Source organism: Macaca thibetana, chromosome 2 (assembly GCF_024542745.1).
Source record: "Macaca thibetana thibetana isolate TM-01 chromosome 2, ASM2454274v1, whole genome shotgun sequence".
In the NCBI taxonomy this organism is placed as follows: Eukaryota; Metazoa; Chordata; class Mammalia; order Primates; family Cercopithecidae; genus Macaca; species Macaca thibetana.
The window spans coordinates 58,222,493-58,241,338 of NC_065579.1; the positions used below are offsets into that span (position 1 = coordinate 58,222,493).

The 18,846-nt window shown below is 37.9% G+C and overlaps 2 protein-coding genes across 3 annotated transcripts in view; one reads left to right on the top strand and one right to left on the bottom strand.

Annotated features, from left to right (window-relative positions):
* GMPS (guanine monophosphate synthase) overlaps positions 1-18,846 on the top strand; it is a 792,617-nt gene that overhangs the window by 415,260 nt on the left and 358,511 nt on the right. The window lies entirely within an intron of this gene.
* The window catches only part of PLCH1 (phospholipase C eta 1), a 254,167-nt gene that overhangs the window by 86,685 nt on the left and 148,636 nt on the right, over positions 1-18,846 (bottom strand). The window contains exons 3-6 of one of the 2 annotated variants that reach the window (XM_050778230.1): positions 18,140-18,286; positions 15,873-16,116; positions 8,211-8,340; positions 5,607-5,777 (exon numbers count right to left, since the gene is read on the bottom strand). In XM_050778230.1, the coding sequence (XP_050634187.1) occupies positions 5,607-5,777; positions 8,211-8,340; positions 15,873-16,116; positions 18,140-18,286 (692 nt within the window). Of the gene's footprint in view, positions 1-5,606; positions 5,778-8,210; positions 8,360-15,872; positions 16,117-18,139; positions 18,287-18,846 lie in introns of those variants that run through there. The other variant, XM_050778229.1, reaches the window with a different exon arrangement.

Below are 18,846 nucleotides of genomic sequence, written 5' to 3' on the forward strand. Positions count from 1 at the left end.
CGGTATTGCTATTCAAATGAACTGGGGTAATTCCACTAGCCTGAATGGATTTGAAGTCAGTAGTTTATACTTTTAACTTTAATTCCTCACATTGCCACACTTCTGAGTATCTTGGGCAAAGGACTTTCCTGTTCGTCATTGCAATGTTCAATTTGACACTGAAATAGGAAAGGCAGGTATCAGCTCCCTTTGCATGGTTCAGGAAACCAAGGCTCAGAAACAAATCATGATTGATTATCCAACCACTAAAGCTTGCAGTGTGTGGAATGCAGGTGTTTTGGACACCTGGTCTAATGTTCTTTCCAGCACACTATGAGAGTTCTGCAAGTAAGGATGAAGAAGTAGTTATAGAAGAGAGGGACACAGAGGAGTAAAGATGTAGAAAGAACGTATCCTCTAAGGGAAAATATAGACATTTCTATTACCCAATTCCCTTTTTCTACCTGTCCTACAGCTAACATTGTTAATAAAGAATCTCTGCCTTTGCCAAACTATCAAACTACTTAAAATAACTAATTTTGACAAAACATTTTGCTAATACCGCTATCTGGTTTAATCCTTAAGAAAGCAACAACAAAATTCATAAAAGTGAATCTGCTATTTCTAAAATGTATGTGATTATGATAAGGTAAAGTAAAATATTAAGTAGGTATTAGAAAGTTATCTAATCACATGGTTGGTTTCGCTGGCTACCAGCTCCTATCCTGAAACTATCCAGGAGCCCAACAATAGTTACCTCATTAGCATGAAGTCAGATATGGTGAAAAGGGGCTCATTATAAATAATGAAAGATACTTTAGAGTTTTAGGAGCTCTGTGCCGGAAACTGGAACAAAGACCAAATGTATATTTTATTATATCACACCATGACAGACTTGGAGTGGGAGGGTAAAGCAGAAGTAATTTGGAAGAAAATTCTAATCATGTACAGATTTGATGCAGTTTAGTACATGGTACCCTAAAATACAGCACCCTGGCATTTGTGAAAACAGCAGAAAAGGAAAGGTATCTCTGGCCTTCCCCCCAGCCCTTGCACCCATAAAACCTAGGAAGAATTTTCTGAGCTTCCCCTGAAGCAGACCATATGACCCTCATTCAAGAGACCACCAGCACCTTCCCAATACTCAGAGGAAGGGAGCCAAAGACACAGAGGTGCCAAGAAGAGTCTGAACAAACACGCCTTGCTAAATTCCCCATTTACTGCCATGAGATCATAACCTTGTCCTCTAAACATATTGCTTCATGACTGTCCACTCCTCATCAAACCTAGCATAAGAAATACACAGGTTTGCCTGACTCTCTGGGTCTTCAGTGCCTTACAAAGGCTCCTCTGTGTTATTAAAAACTTATTAGTTAATTTGTATGTTTTTCTCTTGCTAATCGGTCTTTTGTCATAAGTGCCTCTGCCATGACCCTAGTGACGGGTGTGGAAAAGACACTTCTCCTCACCTATGGAATTTTAGAGTCAAGTACATGTGTGGATACTTGCCCACCAGGAGTCTCACATTGTTCCTTGGAAATGGCTAGATCTGTGCAGCTAATAAACCAGGCAATGCACTAGGAAGTTACACTCACATCTCATTTAATTCTCACTCTACTCTTGCAAGGGTAATATTACTACCAAAAGCATTTGATAACTCACAAAGTCAAGGATGAAAAGTTAATGCGATCAAGTTGCAAGGTAAGCAAGGCTGTGTATCCAGTCCTGCTCACTCCTATTCTACCGCACAGTCTAGTCATTTTTAAAAATTCCATGCCAAATGAAGTGTTAATCTGCTTGAAAAGAGGTGATTAGTATTACTGATGAAGATGATAAGAGAAACACATTATCAGAAAACACGTTTAATGCATTTAACTTTGGGAGTTTGAAAGAGACATCAAGAAAGGCATTAAAACTGGTTCCTACTTGGGTATTGCCTGCCACCTCTCAAATAAGAGCTAATAGTGTGGTGCTAGTGGTTGGCTCTTTAATGGCATTTAAATAGAATAGATATCCACCTGGAATTACTGTCTGCCTGTCAGTCTCTGTCTCTGTCTGTATCTGTCTCTCTTTCTCTCTCTCTCTCTCTCTTTCTCTCACACACACACAGAGGCAATAAACAACAGAAAAACAGGACAGAATTCATACAGATTTTTCTGTATTTTAAAGAGTCTTTCAAAGTTCAGAAAATACAATTAAAAAACAAACATGGAAAAGTATTCATCCCTGCTATCAAAAAATGTTAATCAAACCAACATTAACTTAACATTCTATACCTACAATATTAGCACTAAAAGTGATCCATTTAATAACTAATCATTTGTTCACTGCTTTCTTAATTATAAACTGAAACAAATCTTTTATATAGCATTATGGAGATATGTTTCAAAAGCCATGAAAATATTTTATCCTATGGCTCAATAATAAGTAAATAATTCAGAAAAAACATATACGTGGATTTTGTTTACCAAATACTTTGTACTTTTTTTCATTCTTGCTAAAGCAAAACACTGAAGACTGATCACCAAATTAATCTCACATTTAAAAAATTCAAATATGGCATTTAAATGCTATAAAAATGTTTGTAAATATAAGTAAGAGCAGATTTTGAATCAGTGAGACTTTTTGCCATTTATGAGTCTATAAGCAGCATTTACTAGCTCGAATTGTGAATGTCAAATAGGTTTTAGACTACACCAAGTGTAACATAATTTTCTGGGTTATGTAGGAGAAAATTAAAGAAAGTTAAAATAATTGACTCTCAAATGAAAATCACTTCACAAATTCAATGTAATTCAAATTAGCACTAAAACTAAGTGAGCATGATTTCAAGTATATTAACAATGTATTACTAATTAATATTTTTAGTATCTTTACAAAGGTAATCCTTCTAAAGAACATTTCCAGAAAAAAAATACAGCATGATAATTATAATAAATTTTATTCTACCTCAAAAAGAAAAAATCCAGTAAACTTTAAAAAGCATGTTGTTTTACTTCTTACCATTCTCTTTCCTTTTATCATAGACTCTCAAAATCATAAAGTCTCCAAAAAAAGCTCTTTATTTTGAGCTTTCTGAGGGTAGATTTTGTCCACTACCAAAACTTAGCACAATACCTAGGAAATATAGTATCTATTCATACAAGGAAATGAATTAATCTGAAATTTTACTAATCCAAGCACCACCCATATTTCAATCTCCTTAATAGCATCTCAAATCCTTGTTAACACCTTCAAGGAAGAAAACACAATTGTCAAAGTCATCCAGCACATCTTTGGTCAGCTATACTTCTTAAGAGCTAGTGGAAATTTATGTCTCTCTGATATTCAGATATTAATCCAGTGTATTATTCACTGGGGCTCTGTGGTAGAAGTTTATCCTGGTTTACATAAAGTCCTTGCAATATCCAGATCCAGATTGAAAGAAGGGATCAAACTATGTGACCCAACTTTTCCACTCAGATATATATTCAAGAGACTTGACAACATATGTCCACACAAAACCTTGTGCATGAATGTTCACAGCAGCATTATTCATCATAGCCCCCAAAAAGCAAATGACCCAAATTTCCATCAACTGATGAATATATAAACAAAATGTGGTATATTCATACAATGATACATTATTTGGCAATAAGAAGAAATGAAATACTGATAATGCCACAACATGAATGAATCTTGAAAACATTATGCCAAATGAAAGAAGCCAATCACAAAGGTCACTTAAATGATTCCTTTTATATGAAATGTCCAGAACAGACAAATCAATAGAGACAGAAATATTAGTTTCCACAGCCTGTAGGGGAGAGAGAAATGGGGAATAATTGCTAATAGGTATGGGGCTTCTTTTTGGGGTACGGAAAATGTTCTGAAATTAGATAGTGGTTATAGTTGCGCAACTCTTTTTTCTTTTCTTTTCTTTCTTTTTTTTTTTTTTTTGAGATGGAGTTTTTTCTTTTGTCGCCCAGGCTGGAGTACAATGGCACTATCTCAGCTCACCGCAGCCTCCGCCTCCTGGGTTTGTTCAAGCGATTCTCTTGTCTCAGTCTCCCGAATAGCTGGGATTACAGGCATGGGCCACCACACCTGATTAATTTTGTATTTTTAGTAGAGATCGGCTTTCTCCATGTTGGTCAAGCTGGTATCAAACTCCCAACCTCAGGTGATCCGCCCGCCTGGTGGCCTCCCAAAGTGCTAGGATTACAAGTGTGAGCAAGCGTGCCCAGCCCTTTTTTCTATTTTATTTTATTTTTTTCGAGATGGAGTCTCGCTCTGTCGCCCAGGCTGGAGTGCAGTGGCACGATCTCAGCTCACTACAACCTCCACCTCCTGTGTTCAAGCAATTCTCCCTGCCTCAGACTCCCAAGTAGCTGAGATTACAGGGGTTCGCCACCACAGCCAGCTAATTTTTGTATTTTTAGTAGAGACGGGGTTTTGCCCTGTTGACCAGGGTTGTCTCAAACTCCTGACCTCAGGTGATCCACCTGCCTCAGCCTCCCAAAGTGCTAGGATTACAGGCATGAGCCACCATGCCCGGCCAATAGTTGCACAACTCTGTTGACACACTAAAAAACACTTAAACGTATACTTTTAAAAGGGTGAATTTTATGGTATGTGAATAATATCTCAAAGCTCTTATTTAAAAATTGAAAAGTGTTCAAGCACAAGCTGGCTGATTATTTGTGTGAGTACTGTAGAAAGAATTATTTCTACTGATTATTGTACTTTATAGTCCAAATATTTGGTGACTTTTTACGATTTCAACAGAGCTAAATGACACTGACTTAAAATGAACAAAGGAGTTCAGTCGCTCTTTATTAATATAAAGACAATTAGTCCATTAAGAAATTTAAAAGTAACCTCATCAACTGCACAAAACCAAAGCCTCCTCTCAAGAAGTCTGATATAAAAGGTTAAAAAATTGGAATAAAACATTCATTTATTCCTCTACTTTAGTGAGAAACAGACTTTGAGGAGATATTTAAAAAGCAGACTGAGAAGTTAGCTTTGCTGACCGTAATTCAGCCTATATAATATTAAGATTAAAATATCTTATTTTAAACATAGAGATTATCTTTGCTAATCAGAACCTAATTTCCTTAGCCTTTTCACATGATCAAATGCCAATTTACTATCAGAATTATAAATGACCTACCACAATAGTAGTTAAGAACTATGCCATAGTTGCAATATCTAGCTATTTTATTAGTATAAATATAAATTTATATTTAAAATAAATAAATTTGACTAAATTTATACTAATACTAATTTATACTAATATATAGTATAAATTTAAACTAATATTATTAATACATCATAGTATTAGTATAAAGAAAGCATTACCATGTATTAAAATACTAACAACATTCATTTCTTTGTGGGAAAATATGCATATCTGTACTCAATACATTTAAGGTTAAGAATTATATAACCCAGTGTTCAAATTATCACTTCTTCTCTTAAAAGCTGCTAGAAACTGTTTTAAATGACTCATAGATTTTTGTGAACTAGTGATATTTACTCCCTTTGTGAAATTCAAAGTATACGTACATTTAACCCCAAAAGAAAGACTTGCGTCTTTCATGAGTACTTTTAAGTATACTTTCATTTTAATAGTCTAAAGATACCTTTTGCTCCACCTTCAAAAATTGAGCCAGTTCTTCCACAGTTAGGTGATCTTTCTTGTCACTGTAGCTCAAAAGCAACAAATAAAGGTCTCGTCTCAAAGACATCATTTTGTAAAAAACACAGAACTCTTCAAATGTCAAAGTTCCCTGATTCTCATCTGTGTCAGCTTCCTGAAAAGGGCATAGAGAAAATAAAGCAATATGAAAGTTAGAAATAGGAAATTCAGTACTGGGAAATAATATTTACTATAAAAGTGTTAGTACACAAATCCCAAGTGGTGAGCACACATTCTCTTCAAGCACACGTGGAACATTATAAAGCAACCACATATTTGGCCAGAAACCTTCAATAAATTATAAGGAATCAACCTCACACAAACCAATTGTTCTGACCACTGTAAATTTATAAATCAACAAAGAAAGCTAAAAAAAAAAAAAGGAAAAAAAACCTGTAGAAACAATACAATTCTAAATAGGAAATAAAACATATACAAGTGAAAAATATACTACATATTAAAACTTATAAAATAACATTAGAATGAAACTTGAAGTCTTAAATTATTAGAGAGCAAAGTAGATTTTAAAAAGAAATTAATAATTCAACTCAAAAAATGTGAAAAAAATAAGCGACAGAAATAAATTATAAACAAAAGCAAAAAGTAATAAATAGAAAACAAACAGCTATAACATACAGGTGAGAAAGAAAACCAAAACTTGATTTCTAAAGAACCAATAAAAATGAGAAATCTTGAACAAGACTAATCAAGAACGAAAGAAGATATATTTAACACATGAGAAAAATACCAGTCTCTCAACGGTTTCTGAACTGTAATCCAATCAAAAGTAATTTTTACCTATGAGAGAATCTCTCTTAATTCTCCAAAGGTAGAGCTGATGCTCTTAAAGCCATGGGCATCCTTGGTAACTCCCTGCTTTCCCTCCATAGAAAAGTCTAAACGATCCATCTGGATTGATTTCTTGTTAAAATTGTTCCTAGTAATTCTTGAGCACAAATCTTTCATCATATGCCTTACTTACAGGTTGGCTGAATTATTCATAAAACCACAAAACTATTGGGGATAAAAAATGAGCAACTGACCCATTTATGTGCTCTTCCTCATTCTAAGTGAATAAAATTCTAACTAAACAAAAACAGACAGGGAATGAAGGGCATTTTGAAACGCATGGATTTGGTAAAGTACACTCAACTGTTATATGGTATTAAACAAAGCTTTGAAAGTCAAAATGATCATTAAAATATTTTTTAAATTTTGCTAACCTTGTGTCAATTATGAACAAATGCTTCCAAATTTTACTTCCAAAAATTACCCAAGAAATCATGATTTGTATAGGTACAGACTTTGCCCTCCTCTTTAGGACTGGCCTCTTACATTGAATTAGCAGCTACCTCTTCCATGCTGTGATCAGCTCCTGTGCAAATGAACAGACAGGAGGTGGGGCTCACAGCAGGGAAAAAGTGAGATGACAGGTGACAGGGAATACCAGAAACATGGCCAACCTTCCCATATGTTTAAAGATAATTCATGTCCCCTCCTAAGTCCCTCACTCCATCTCTCAGGTTCCCTATAGAGCAAATCTCACTCCTTCCTCCTCTTCCCATTTTTTCATGCTGTTCTCCAGTGCAATGGGACTCAGTTTCCCACAATGCAAACCATCTCCAACCAAGAACAGGGCCACCCTTAAACAGTCACAGAACAGAGCCAGCCTCTGTCTTCCATTTATTGTTGCAACACATACCCCATGTTGTCTCTGTTCTTACCACCTCTAAGAACAAGTACAAACATTAAACATCATATTGCCCTCCTATGCTTATTTTTACATGTACAAAGTATCACCTCCCTACTCACTTAGAATAGAAAATCATTGTAAAACATGGATTACGCACATGACTTATCTTCAAATAACAGCCTTTTATAAATTAATACTCTAGTAATTTCTAATAGCCTAACATTGTCTTTGCCCTGACTTAAGAGTTCACTTCTGCACTCAGGTGAGGACTAAATGCAGTCCTAGCTGGATGCCACAGAATAAGTCTAGGTCCAAGGATTTTTCTCAATGACTTATCAACAGGGAAAGAGCATTTCATCTAACCAACAAGGAGTTGAATGAAATTCTGGAGAGCTCCCTAAATGCTAGGAGTGAATTGCCCTCCTAATCCTCATGGATACTAAATCTTGAACTCCTCAGAAACAAAATACAGAGCTCTTGAGGTTTCAGACAAGTGCTATTTTTTTTGTCATGTTACTTAGTCTTTATTCTGATCCTCACAACAGCACCACGAAGTAGGCAACTGAGGTATTACTGTCCTCTCAAAGGGACTCGAGCAAGTTTCCTCCATTATTTGTCAGGAAAACAGCAACAATAACAAAAAAGCATTTTAGGAAGTGAAATTTTGGATGCATGTTAAATTTATAAAGTCTTTTTACTTGATGAAACAAAATTGTTTCTTCATCAAAGGAAAATAAAACAGTACAGAGCACATATATTATCTTCCAACAAAACAAAATAGCCCTTTAATATACCTAAGTACATTAATAACCTCTGGGTATTTTATATAAGACCAGTGAAACTGTGAAAACTTACCTGAAACATTTGTCTGACTTTTCTTCGGGGCAGATTAACATTCAGTTTATGCATCAGCTGATGTATCTCTTCAATATTCAACAAGCCATCACCATTTTTATCAGCCTCCTCAAAGGTCTGCTTCACCCATGTGCACAAAGGTCAAAGAAAACACCTGTGTTCTCATCAAAATTAAAAACTGCTCTCTCACAGAATACTCGCAAGGACATTTATCAGTAACAGGGAACTTGAGAAGAAGGTCTTTTGAGGAGGCTCTGCAATCCATAGGCTCTGATGAGCTACTAATAGTGATGACAACAATAACAATGACAACAAACCAGGAATGGAAGGGGAACACATAAAGGGGTAAGGGGGTTCCCAGCTGGGCACAGTGGCTCATGCCTGTAATCTCAGCACTTTGTGAGGCTGAGGCAAGTGGATCACCTGAGGTCAGGAGTTCGAGACCAGCCTGGCCAACATGGTGAAACCCTGTCTCTACTAAAAATACAAAAATTAGCCAGGCATGGTGGTGGGCGTCTGTAATCCCAGCTGCTTGGGAGGCTGAGGCAGGAGAATCCCTTGAACCCGGGAGGCAGAGGTTGCAGTGAGCCAAGATTGCACTCCAGCCTAGGTGACAAGAGTGAAACTCCGTCTCAAAAGAAAAAAGGCGGGGGGTGGTTCCCTCCATTGGGAAATGAGAGTTAAACCAAATTATTTTGAGCATCTTTAATTCAAACATTCTTACTCAATCTCATCCAAATTAAATATTAAATCTATTATTGCAAAAAACTATATTACTACCCTAAATAGTAGGAGTGAATTGCCCTCCTAATCCTCAAGGATACTAAAACCTTATGGATACTAAAAGCTACATTACTGGTTCTAATTCCACTCTAGCAAGACAACAACACCTTAATTCACACCTCCAATAGCAAACTCCATAAACATAAATATTTCTATATACCTTTAAACGTTATCCCTTTTTGCTTTTCATTTTCTGACCAGTTTTTCTCAGTTACGCTGCCATGTTCGTAACATAAATCTTGTGTCCCTATCAGTTCTCATTCACAAGATTAGAGTTATTCGTTTATGAGGCATACAGATGGCATGTAGCAGGAATGGCCCAGTATTACATCTCTCGAACATTTTCTGTTTAAGAATCTCTTCATGATGAAACCCCAAATATCATAAATATAGGGCTTATCTTCTCCTATGCCCTTTTGCCTACTATCTTTTTACCTTCACAGTACCTCATGGTACATTATCTTTTCAATTCTCTTTTCTCTGTCCCGCTCCGACATTTAGCAAATTAGACCGTCTAGTTCAATCTCATCATTGTTCAGATAAGGATATCAAATGAGAGGAGAGAGACAAATCTGATAAGAATTAGTATGAGAACCAGGTTTCAACCCACATCTTTCGTGCCTGATCTAGCACATACTTTGACACATAAGGTCAGTCTCTATACCACATTTATCTTCCTATTACTAGCTTTGATAGTTCTCACCTAATCGGCCCAAATTTTTAAATCACGGGCAGGTAATGTGAAGTACAAGCGTAATGTACTAGGAGGTGCCCTCAAAGCTCAGGTATGAAATGAAGTGACTAAGAATAAGAAGCTGAGTTTAGATACAAAAGGTTTATATCATGTGAACTGAAATTTTAAAAGATCCTCAGTGGGAGAGCCTTGGGTTGCTTTACATAGTGAGAAAGCAGACAAAATGGTAATAAATACAAGAATTGAAAATTCCCAGTTAACTTTTAGCAAGGATTTTTTAAATGGATGATTCATAGTTGTTGAGGGGTAGATTACAAAAGGCAAGTACTGCGTGCATATTTAGAAAACCAGTTAAACTTCTATGTTTGAAGGGTAATGGAGAGGAAAAGAATAAGGTGATAGATAGATAGAAAGAAACTAGAGAATCAAATAAGCGAAAGGTATAGTTTTAAAAACCAAGAAATGGGAGAATGAATGTGTATCAGAGGAGAGGGCGCAGCATATTTCCATTTTCTATGTGATTCAAATTATGACTATAGGAGATTATACCTCAGTAAGCATAAACAACTGGAAAAGTAAAGTATTATGTCTCCTAAAATTAAGTAGAGGATATTTTCAGATCGCCTTATTTCATATTTTGTAAATACCTTATTTCCTATTTTTTCCCTTTAAAACGTTTAAAATAACCAGCCCAGCTCTTTCTAGTTCAGTTTCTCCTTATAGACTTGTCAGGACCTCATTTTATATGACCCCTGGATGTTAAAGGGAGGTCCAGATCTGGGAGGAAAATAACTGAAGAACAAAAAGGGTGAAAAATTTGGCCCAATCACTAATAAGTGCCTGAGTCTCGTTTTCTTCTGTTTTCAAGGCACGCAGCACCCACTTGGGGCTTTCGACTATAGACACTACTCTACGCCCCACAGAGTATATGGCTGGAGTTCAAAGAAGTGACAAAAGGAGTCTGATGGCAGTACTATTTTTAACCTTTTAATCTATAATTCTTTATCAAAGCCTCTCAAAGTCTTCTCCAGAGAAGAGGCAGGGACAGCCAAACCCTGAGCATGCTTGTATTCTGCAGATACTAATATTTAGAATAAGCCTGTGTCTGCAAAGCCTTTAGCACCAGCACAGAAACTGGCCTTGATTATTGGTTTAGGGAACTGGTAAAGTAAAAACAGACGTGGAATCAAATAAAAAAATATACACTAGTCCTAATTCTACTGCTTACTTGACTCTGTGACAGTGGGTTACTCATATCACCTCTTGGAGCCTCCATTTCTTCACCTACAATGTTAAGGAGCACAACTTTTAACCTTGAAATCCCTTCCGACTCTAAGATTCCATAAATGAAAAAGCTATTCTTTCCAGTAGTGGTCCATATAGTATACAACTCCAGGTAAAAATGTCCTGATATCTTAAAGATGTTCTTCATAATTAAGATATGAGTCTCCAATAAAGCCCTGAATTAATAATTTATAGCCACACCATAATAACTTTAAAAAGAGAAACAGTCATTCCTCAGAGAAAATCTGGGTGAGACTGAATGCAAAGTAATGATCTAGGATTTTCTATCAAGAGACTGTAGGAGTATGTAAAGCATTGAATGATCCTATCTAGTACAGGGGAGAGCAAACTTTTCTGTAAAGGGCCTAATAGTGAATATTTTAAGTTTTGCAGGACATTTGCTCTCAGCTGCAACTATTCCACTCTGTCACTGTCATGAGAAAGCAGCCATACAGACATAAATGAATGAACATGGTTGTGTTCCAATAAACCTTTATTTAGGAACCCTGAAATTTTAATTTGAAGTAATTTTCACAGGTCACAAAATGTTTTTCTTTTGATTTTTTTCAACCATTTAAAATCCACTCTTAGCTCAGGAGTCCAAACAAAAATCAGGAATGGGCCAGATTTGCCCAGCAGTTTGAGGGGAAAGAATAAGGTCTGGATTTATAACATGCATAACAGGTGGCCTAAAGCCTTCTGGAGGTAATAATTTCCCTCATGGGGTCAAGAGATAAGGTGGGGAAAACATGAAGGAGAATGGTCCGATGGAGAAAAATGCTGAGCCTAAGTGCCAGAACCATCATCTTTGCATACAGATCTGCTGAGAATTCAGACTTTCATTTATCTGAATAGGAAAACTAAAGATTTGCCACTCCTTACCTCTTTTTAGCAATGACAACAGTACCTATTACTTGTAAAGTGCTTATTAAGTGCTAGGCAGTGTTCTAAGGACTGTATATAAATACTCAATTGATCTTAACACACCTCTGTATGGTAGACACTATCATTATCATCATCACCATGTTGTAGATGAAAGACTTGAAGGCAAAAGAACATAAGTAATTCATGCAAATTTGCACAGCACAGGCAGAGTTGGGGGTGGACTGCAGGCAGTGCAGCACCAGGGTCTCATCCCTAATGACACTGGATTTCTTCTAGTAAGTATGAGTACTGCATCATGGCCATCACTCAACATGACCATACTGCAGAAATAAGTTATGCTCTAGACTGGATGGATTTTCTCATGCAGTCATTTAAGATTCATTATTCTCATTTTTCATTCACAGTTGAAATTTTCAGTCCTAAAGTGAAATCTAATAATGAACATCCCAAATCTGTTCTCTTCATTAATGTAGTTAAATATTTGTCAAATTAAGGATGTAATCCCATTATTAAGATATTTTCTAGGCCGGGTGCGGTGGCTCATGCCTGTAATCTCAGCACTTTGGGAGGCGAGGCAGGCAGATCATGAGGTCAGGAGATTGAGACCATCCTGGCTAACACGGTGAAACCCCGTCTCTACTAAAAATACAAAAACTTAGCCGGGCATGGTGGCGGGCACCTGTAGCCCCAGCTACTTGGGAGGCTGGGGCAGGAGAATGGCGTGAACCTGGGAGGCAGAGCTTGCAGTGAGCTGAGATTGCGCCACTGCACTCCAGCCTGGGTGACAGAGCAAGACTCTGCCTCAAAAAAAAAAAAAAAAAAAAAGTATTATTTAAAACCCTATTAAATTTTGAGAAATCTGTATGAAAATTATTCCCTGACTCAACATAACCTTTCTCATTTTTTACTTCAGCTTCCTCTTTACTATTCATTAAGTTATTATTTCCCTTTTATTCCTTCACTGACACAAAAATCAACTGCTCCTACATTTCTTATAAAATTGTTTCTCTGTGTAGCGCCACAGTACACCTGCTTTCTGCACAGCATATTCTCAGAATATGGATCCCATAGAATATGAAAACTTTCAAGTGCCAGTAAACATGGACAATCAGGTTCAAAAAACTTTTGACCAACAAAGCAAAAAGACAATTTATGCCCATCTCTAACTCGTCTCTTTCAAGGATTATGAGAGAGACTTCTATAAGTGACTTGTGGCTCTGGAATGCTGTGAACTTGTCCTAGTTAACTGGATGAGGCTAGAAGCTTCTGGATTTGGTTGCTTCCCCATGGCCACCACTCTTCCTTCTTCCTTGCTATACAACCTTGATTTTGTTCAGGTACCCAAAAGCCATGTGCTTTAATGATGAGTGGGAACTGGATGCGGGGAGGTAAATCCTGGTTTAATACAACTGTCCTCAAAGTATAGTCCTGGAGGTCCCCATAAATATAAGGTTCCCCTCTTTTCCAGCTGCATGTCTTGAGGCCAGATTTTATTCATGTGGTTCAATCAAAACAACATATCGCAACAGACTGAATGCAGAAGTAGATAAGAGAACCATGTGTTCTATTGTCAGACATTAAAGAGATTTGTAAAACAGTGAAGCAATACTATTTTTCTAACGTGTTTTGCTTTGAAAAATACTCGTTATAAAAATGTTAACATGCAACAGAGTTTATTATTATAAATAAACACATTTTATGCCTCGCATTTCATCTCTAATATGACAAGTATCAATAAACAGATCCTATGTAAACAAAAGCTCTTTAGAATCTTTGGGGTTTTTTGTCAGTTTTTTGTTTTTAAGAGATAGGGTCTTGCTCTGCTTTCCAAGCTATAGTGCAATGGTATAAGCATAGTTTATCGCTGCCTCCAACTCCTGGGCTTAGGCAATCTTCCCACCTCAGCCTCCTGAGTAGACGGCACTACAGGCACGTGTCACCACACCTGGCTAATCTTTTTAATTTTTTGTAAAAATGGGGTCTCACTATGTTGCCCAGACTGGTCTCAAACTCCTGGCCTCAAGTGGTCCTTCCACCTCAGCCTCCTAAAGTGCTGTGATTACTGCCAAGAGCCACTGCACCCAGCCTAAGTCTTCAGTTTTTAAGAGTGAAAAAAAAAGGGAGAGATCAAAGTTTAATCATGTCAGTTAATTTCTCCTGCAAGAGATTGGTTTAGGAATGAGGCAGCAATAGTAATTTTGGCCAATGCTGACAAGTTGTCTTTTGGGGGATTTCTGGGAAGTTTTTCTTTTCTCTTTAAAAAAAAAAAAAAAGATTTGTGGCCGAGCACAGTGGCTCACGCCTGTAATCCCAGCACTTTGGGAGGCGGAGGCAGGCAGATCATGAGGTCAGGAGATCAAGACCATCCTGGCTAACAGGGTGAAACCCTGTCTTTACTAAAAATACAAAAAAAATTAGCCGGGCATGTTGGCAGGCACCTGTAATCCCAGCTACTCAAGAGGCTGAGGAAGGAGAATCACTTGAACCCAGGAGGCAGAGGTTGCAATGAGCCGAGATCGTGCCATTGCACTCCAGCCTGGATGACAGAGCAAGACTCTATCTGAAAAAAAAAAACAAAAAACAAGATCTATAAGAAGAAACTCTGCTACCTCTGTGCAGGGCTGTGTTTAGAGCTACTGCCTAAAGCTGCAGCAGCTCTCTCTGACCAAAGGGCAGTCAGCTGCAAGACCAAGCCAACATGGTGAGAATGGCAGGACCCAGGTCTCTGATGACATCACTGAACCAGTGAATTAGCTGACCCTGGAACTGCCCCATCTCAGATCTCTTGTTTATGAGAAAATGAATATTCTTTATTGTTTAAGGCATTGTTAGTACGGTTTCTGATACTTGTACCAGAAAACATTCAGTATTTTTGGTTGGTTGTTTTTTACCAAATGTTAAAGAGTTAGAAATCAAACCAACAGATTTAAGCACAGAAAGTTAAATCCTGTTTGTGTTTTGTTCATTTCTGAATCCCAGCTGCCTTTATCTGCATGCTGTGAATATTGATGCAAACATCACGGCTCATCAACTCAGACTTTTCACACTGTCAAGATCCTTTCATGAGCTGAATTATTTCCATTCTTCTCCAACAATACTCTGGGTGAGGGATTATAGCTAGAGCAGCACAAATATATCACCAACCCCTGGGAAAAAAATTAGGGCACACATTCCAATGACGGCAAAGGAGTAGCACTACTCCCTGCGTGGTCAGAGACACCTGTATTTTAAGGTCATTCAAAATGTGAAGAAGGGAACCAAAGCAGTCAACTAGCCTAATACCCTCACTTTACAGATAAGGAAACTGAGGCCAGAAAGGCCTTGCTATATGCCCAGTCAATCCCAGCAAGAAGGATGCCTGCAGACCAACCCCATTAATCATTCATCTTGTCAGCACTGCAGGACCACAAGCATGGGTTTAATCAAGAATGAGATTTAGATTCCAGTTTCTCAAGCAATTAAGAGAGGGTAAATATTAGTAAGTAAAAAATAACTTCCCCTTTGGTATCAATCAGTTCAGTTTCCAAACTGTAAGTTAGAAAGAGGAAAAGCAGGAAGGAGCTCGGTGCCCAGTACCTAATTGCAACTCACAAAGTATTTGTTAAACTAAACTGACTTTATAACAAAGTAGGATTTTCTCTAATCCAAATCAGTGTTTTCCCAGTTACAGTTAATGAATACTCCTATGATTTAAAAGAGGCAATGATACTTAATGGGCACTTTCCCTCTCTTAGGAAACTTGAGGCTGTATTTGGAGACCTCTGATTGTGGAGCTAGAGTTGTTCTCTTCAAAGAATTTTGCTCCTGAGTTCATACAAGCTTAAGTTTCCATACCTTTCGAGTGTTCATTTATTTGGAGTGAGAGTCAGGAGGGGAGAGAAGGGTGTGAAGGGTAAAGAAAGAGAAAGGAAAATTATGGGAAAAATTAAAACATAGTTTAATCCTTGCTTCACACATGCACACACGCATACACAGAGAGCAAGAGAGAGCTCAAAATAAAATGCTAGAAAGGATATTGGTCATGGGTCCTCTGCCTTTTGGCAAGGGAGTCTTCATCACTGATGCCAGCCATCAGGTACTTGAGGCCTGTGATCCAGGTGCGGGCCTCCTCGGGGTTGGAGGTGATGAGGTCCAGGGACTCCATGTGGTTGCCATGGTAGATGGTGAAGCAGCAGCTGGGGTCGAAGTTCCCCTCAGCTTGTCTGTGGAATATTTCAGACTGCCGGCCCTCAGTCACTTTGTAAATGGAATCAATAAGTACTGTGAGGAAGATGAGATACACACAGTTATAGAGCAGGCAAAGATACTTGTTTACATGCACTAAGAAACAAGAAAAGCAAAATCATTTTAAATATAAAAAATAAGTATGAGGTTGGGTGCTCACGCCTGTAATCCTAGCAGTTTGGGAGGTTGAGGCGGGCAGATTGCCTGAGCTCAGGAGTTCGACACCAGCCCGGGCAATATGGTGAAACCCCGTCTCTACTAAAATGCAAAGAAAATTAGCCGGGCTTGGTGGCGGGTGCCTGTAGTCCTAGCTACTCGGGAAGCTGAGGCAGGAGAATGGCGTGAACCTGGGAGGCAGAGGTTGCAGTGAGCCGAGATCGTGCCACTGCACTCCAGCCTGGGTGACGGAGCAAGATTCCATCTCCAAAAAAAATAAATAAGTATGAAAAAATTCATTGCCTGCAAGTTGTGGTTTCAAGTTAAATGTGAAACCCAGGCCCTGTTGTTTCCCACTAGAAACCTTCTCTGCATAACACTTGTGCTGCCTGAGCTGTCTTGAGAACGTTCTCCTAAGGCAATAATTCAGGACGTGTTGAAATTTGCAGTAAAAAAAATAGATATGTCAACTGAAGCAAAAAGACTGGTAGAAAAAGGTGGCAATGACTATGTCAAATTTATAGTTTACAGATTTGTAGAAAATATGCAAAGACCTAGAGCGGACTTTGGTGTTTTGCAACATGCATTAGAAGATCATTAGAAAAGTGAAAGGAAAAAGAATTTCTGACAATCAAATAGCCGAGCTACATGGAATTGGCATTCCTAGAGAAAATGCCATGGGGCTAAGGTGGTGAAGGCAGAGCAGAGCTTGGAGAAGTAGAGAGGAACAAGGTGACACCCCAGGAGAGGCAGAAAGAGATATAGAAACATAAGACCCACTCCAGGGATGCTTATCAGGCCACTTATGCTGGACTGGAAAGCTCAAGAGGGAGAATAATGGGAGATAAAACTGGAAAGGTAGACAATGGCTAGATTGTGGAGTGGCTGGAATCACAGAGATTAACATTATTTAGGTAGCAGAGCAAATATGAAGGTTTGGATCACTGAAGCACAGGGCAAGAAGGATAATTTCAGACTAATTATTTTTGGTCTGTGTGCTTGTTTATTTTTCAGTAGGAATCAGAAGCTTGAATATCCTATTGATTATTTATATACACCATCTACCCCTCACTTCTGCCTTAATGGCAGAGTACCAATTTTTTTTCTGGTATCAACTCATTTCCCACATGACTCACAGGGAAATGAGCCTATCCTCAGCCCAAGGTTCTGCCACCTTTGTACTCTAGGGCTTGCATCAGTGGTCCCTAGGTTCTCAGGCCTTCAACCTTGGACTTGGAATTATACCATCATCTCCCCTGCTTCTCAGGCCTTTGGACTCAAACTGAGCTACACCACCAGCTTCCCTGGTTCTCCAGCTTGCAGATGGCCTATCATGTGACTTCTTGGCCTTCATAATCATATGAGCCAATTCCCCTAAGTCCTCTCTCAAACATCTATCTATTTATCTGTCTATCCTATTGATTGTGTTTCTCTAGGGAAAACTGACTAACATAGTGTGGGGGAAAGCAGCTTTAAGTAGGAATCACATCAACACTTCTTTACTTCATAAATTCAAATGGTGTTGTTAATTCATTAATCACTTAATAGTGTTCAGAATATGGTAATACATTTTAAAGTCTATTAGCTTTATGATGTCCCTCACCTTTTATATGAATGCAAAACATCTCAGGCTGTAAAACCATATATTCTAACTAAAATATATATATATAGTCTCCAACACAGGGGAAGTATTAGCATTTACAGTATTCATGGACAAGAAAACTTTTATGGATTTAAATTCCCCAAAGATGGTCATTATTCTGCCTCTCGATATCCAAAATCAACTAACTCCAAACTTACAAAAGTATAAAACTTCCACAGATCTGAAGCTTCAAGAGCCCACTCGGTATAACCCGTGTATTACTATGTCAAGCCAAGCAAAGAATTCAAAGGTTAGTTTTACTTTTCGCCTTCTCGCTCTTCCTGGAGGGTCGCCATCGGAGGCGCGTCCGGTGCTCATCCAGGTAAAAGAGGCGAACAAGCCCTTTGCTTCCACGTTTCAGCTTGATCATCTGTGTCCCGGACTGCATCACACTCATGCATCTTTCAACTGCAAAAGAAATCAGAGTGTATCCAGCTATCACACAATGCACAGGCATACTGGTGTCCAGGTTTTAGAGTCAAATAAAACCTCTGATTCACCTGCAAAGACTCCAAGGACCAGAACAAATTTGGTAGAGGTAATCTGAAAAGTGAGTTGTTAAGGAATTGATTCAGTAGGCTTAAGCCAGTAAAAAGTCTTACTAACAGGAAACAAAAAAATCTACTTCCAGGTAAATAATGCATTACTTCATAGGGCTATCTTCTGTTCTGTTTTTTGGTATGAGACTTATGACCACTTGATACTTGGATTTATGTTCTTAAAGTAAGTTCTCAGACATGATAAGTCTTGTGAGTTTTTATAGAGCCAATTATAAAAGTATCTTATAATAATGCTTTAAATGCAATCAACAGAAACAAGATTGGCAAAATGCTGACTATTGTTGAAATTGGATAATGATTACCTATGAATTCATGTTATATATTTGTGATGTTTGAAAATAGCTAAATAAATTTTTATAAATGTAATCAGAAAAAAATCAGGTTTCCACAGTTGACCATAAAACACTT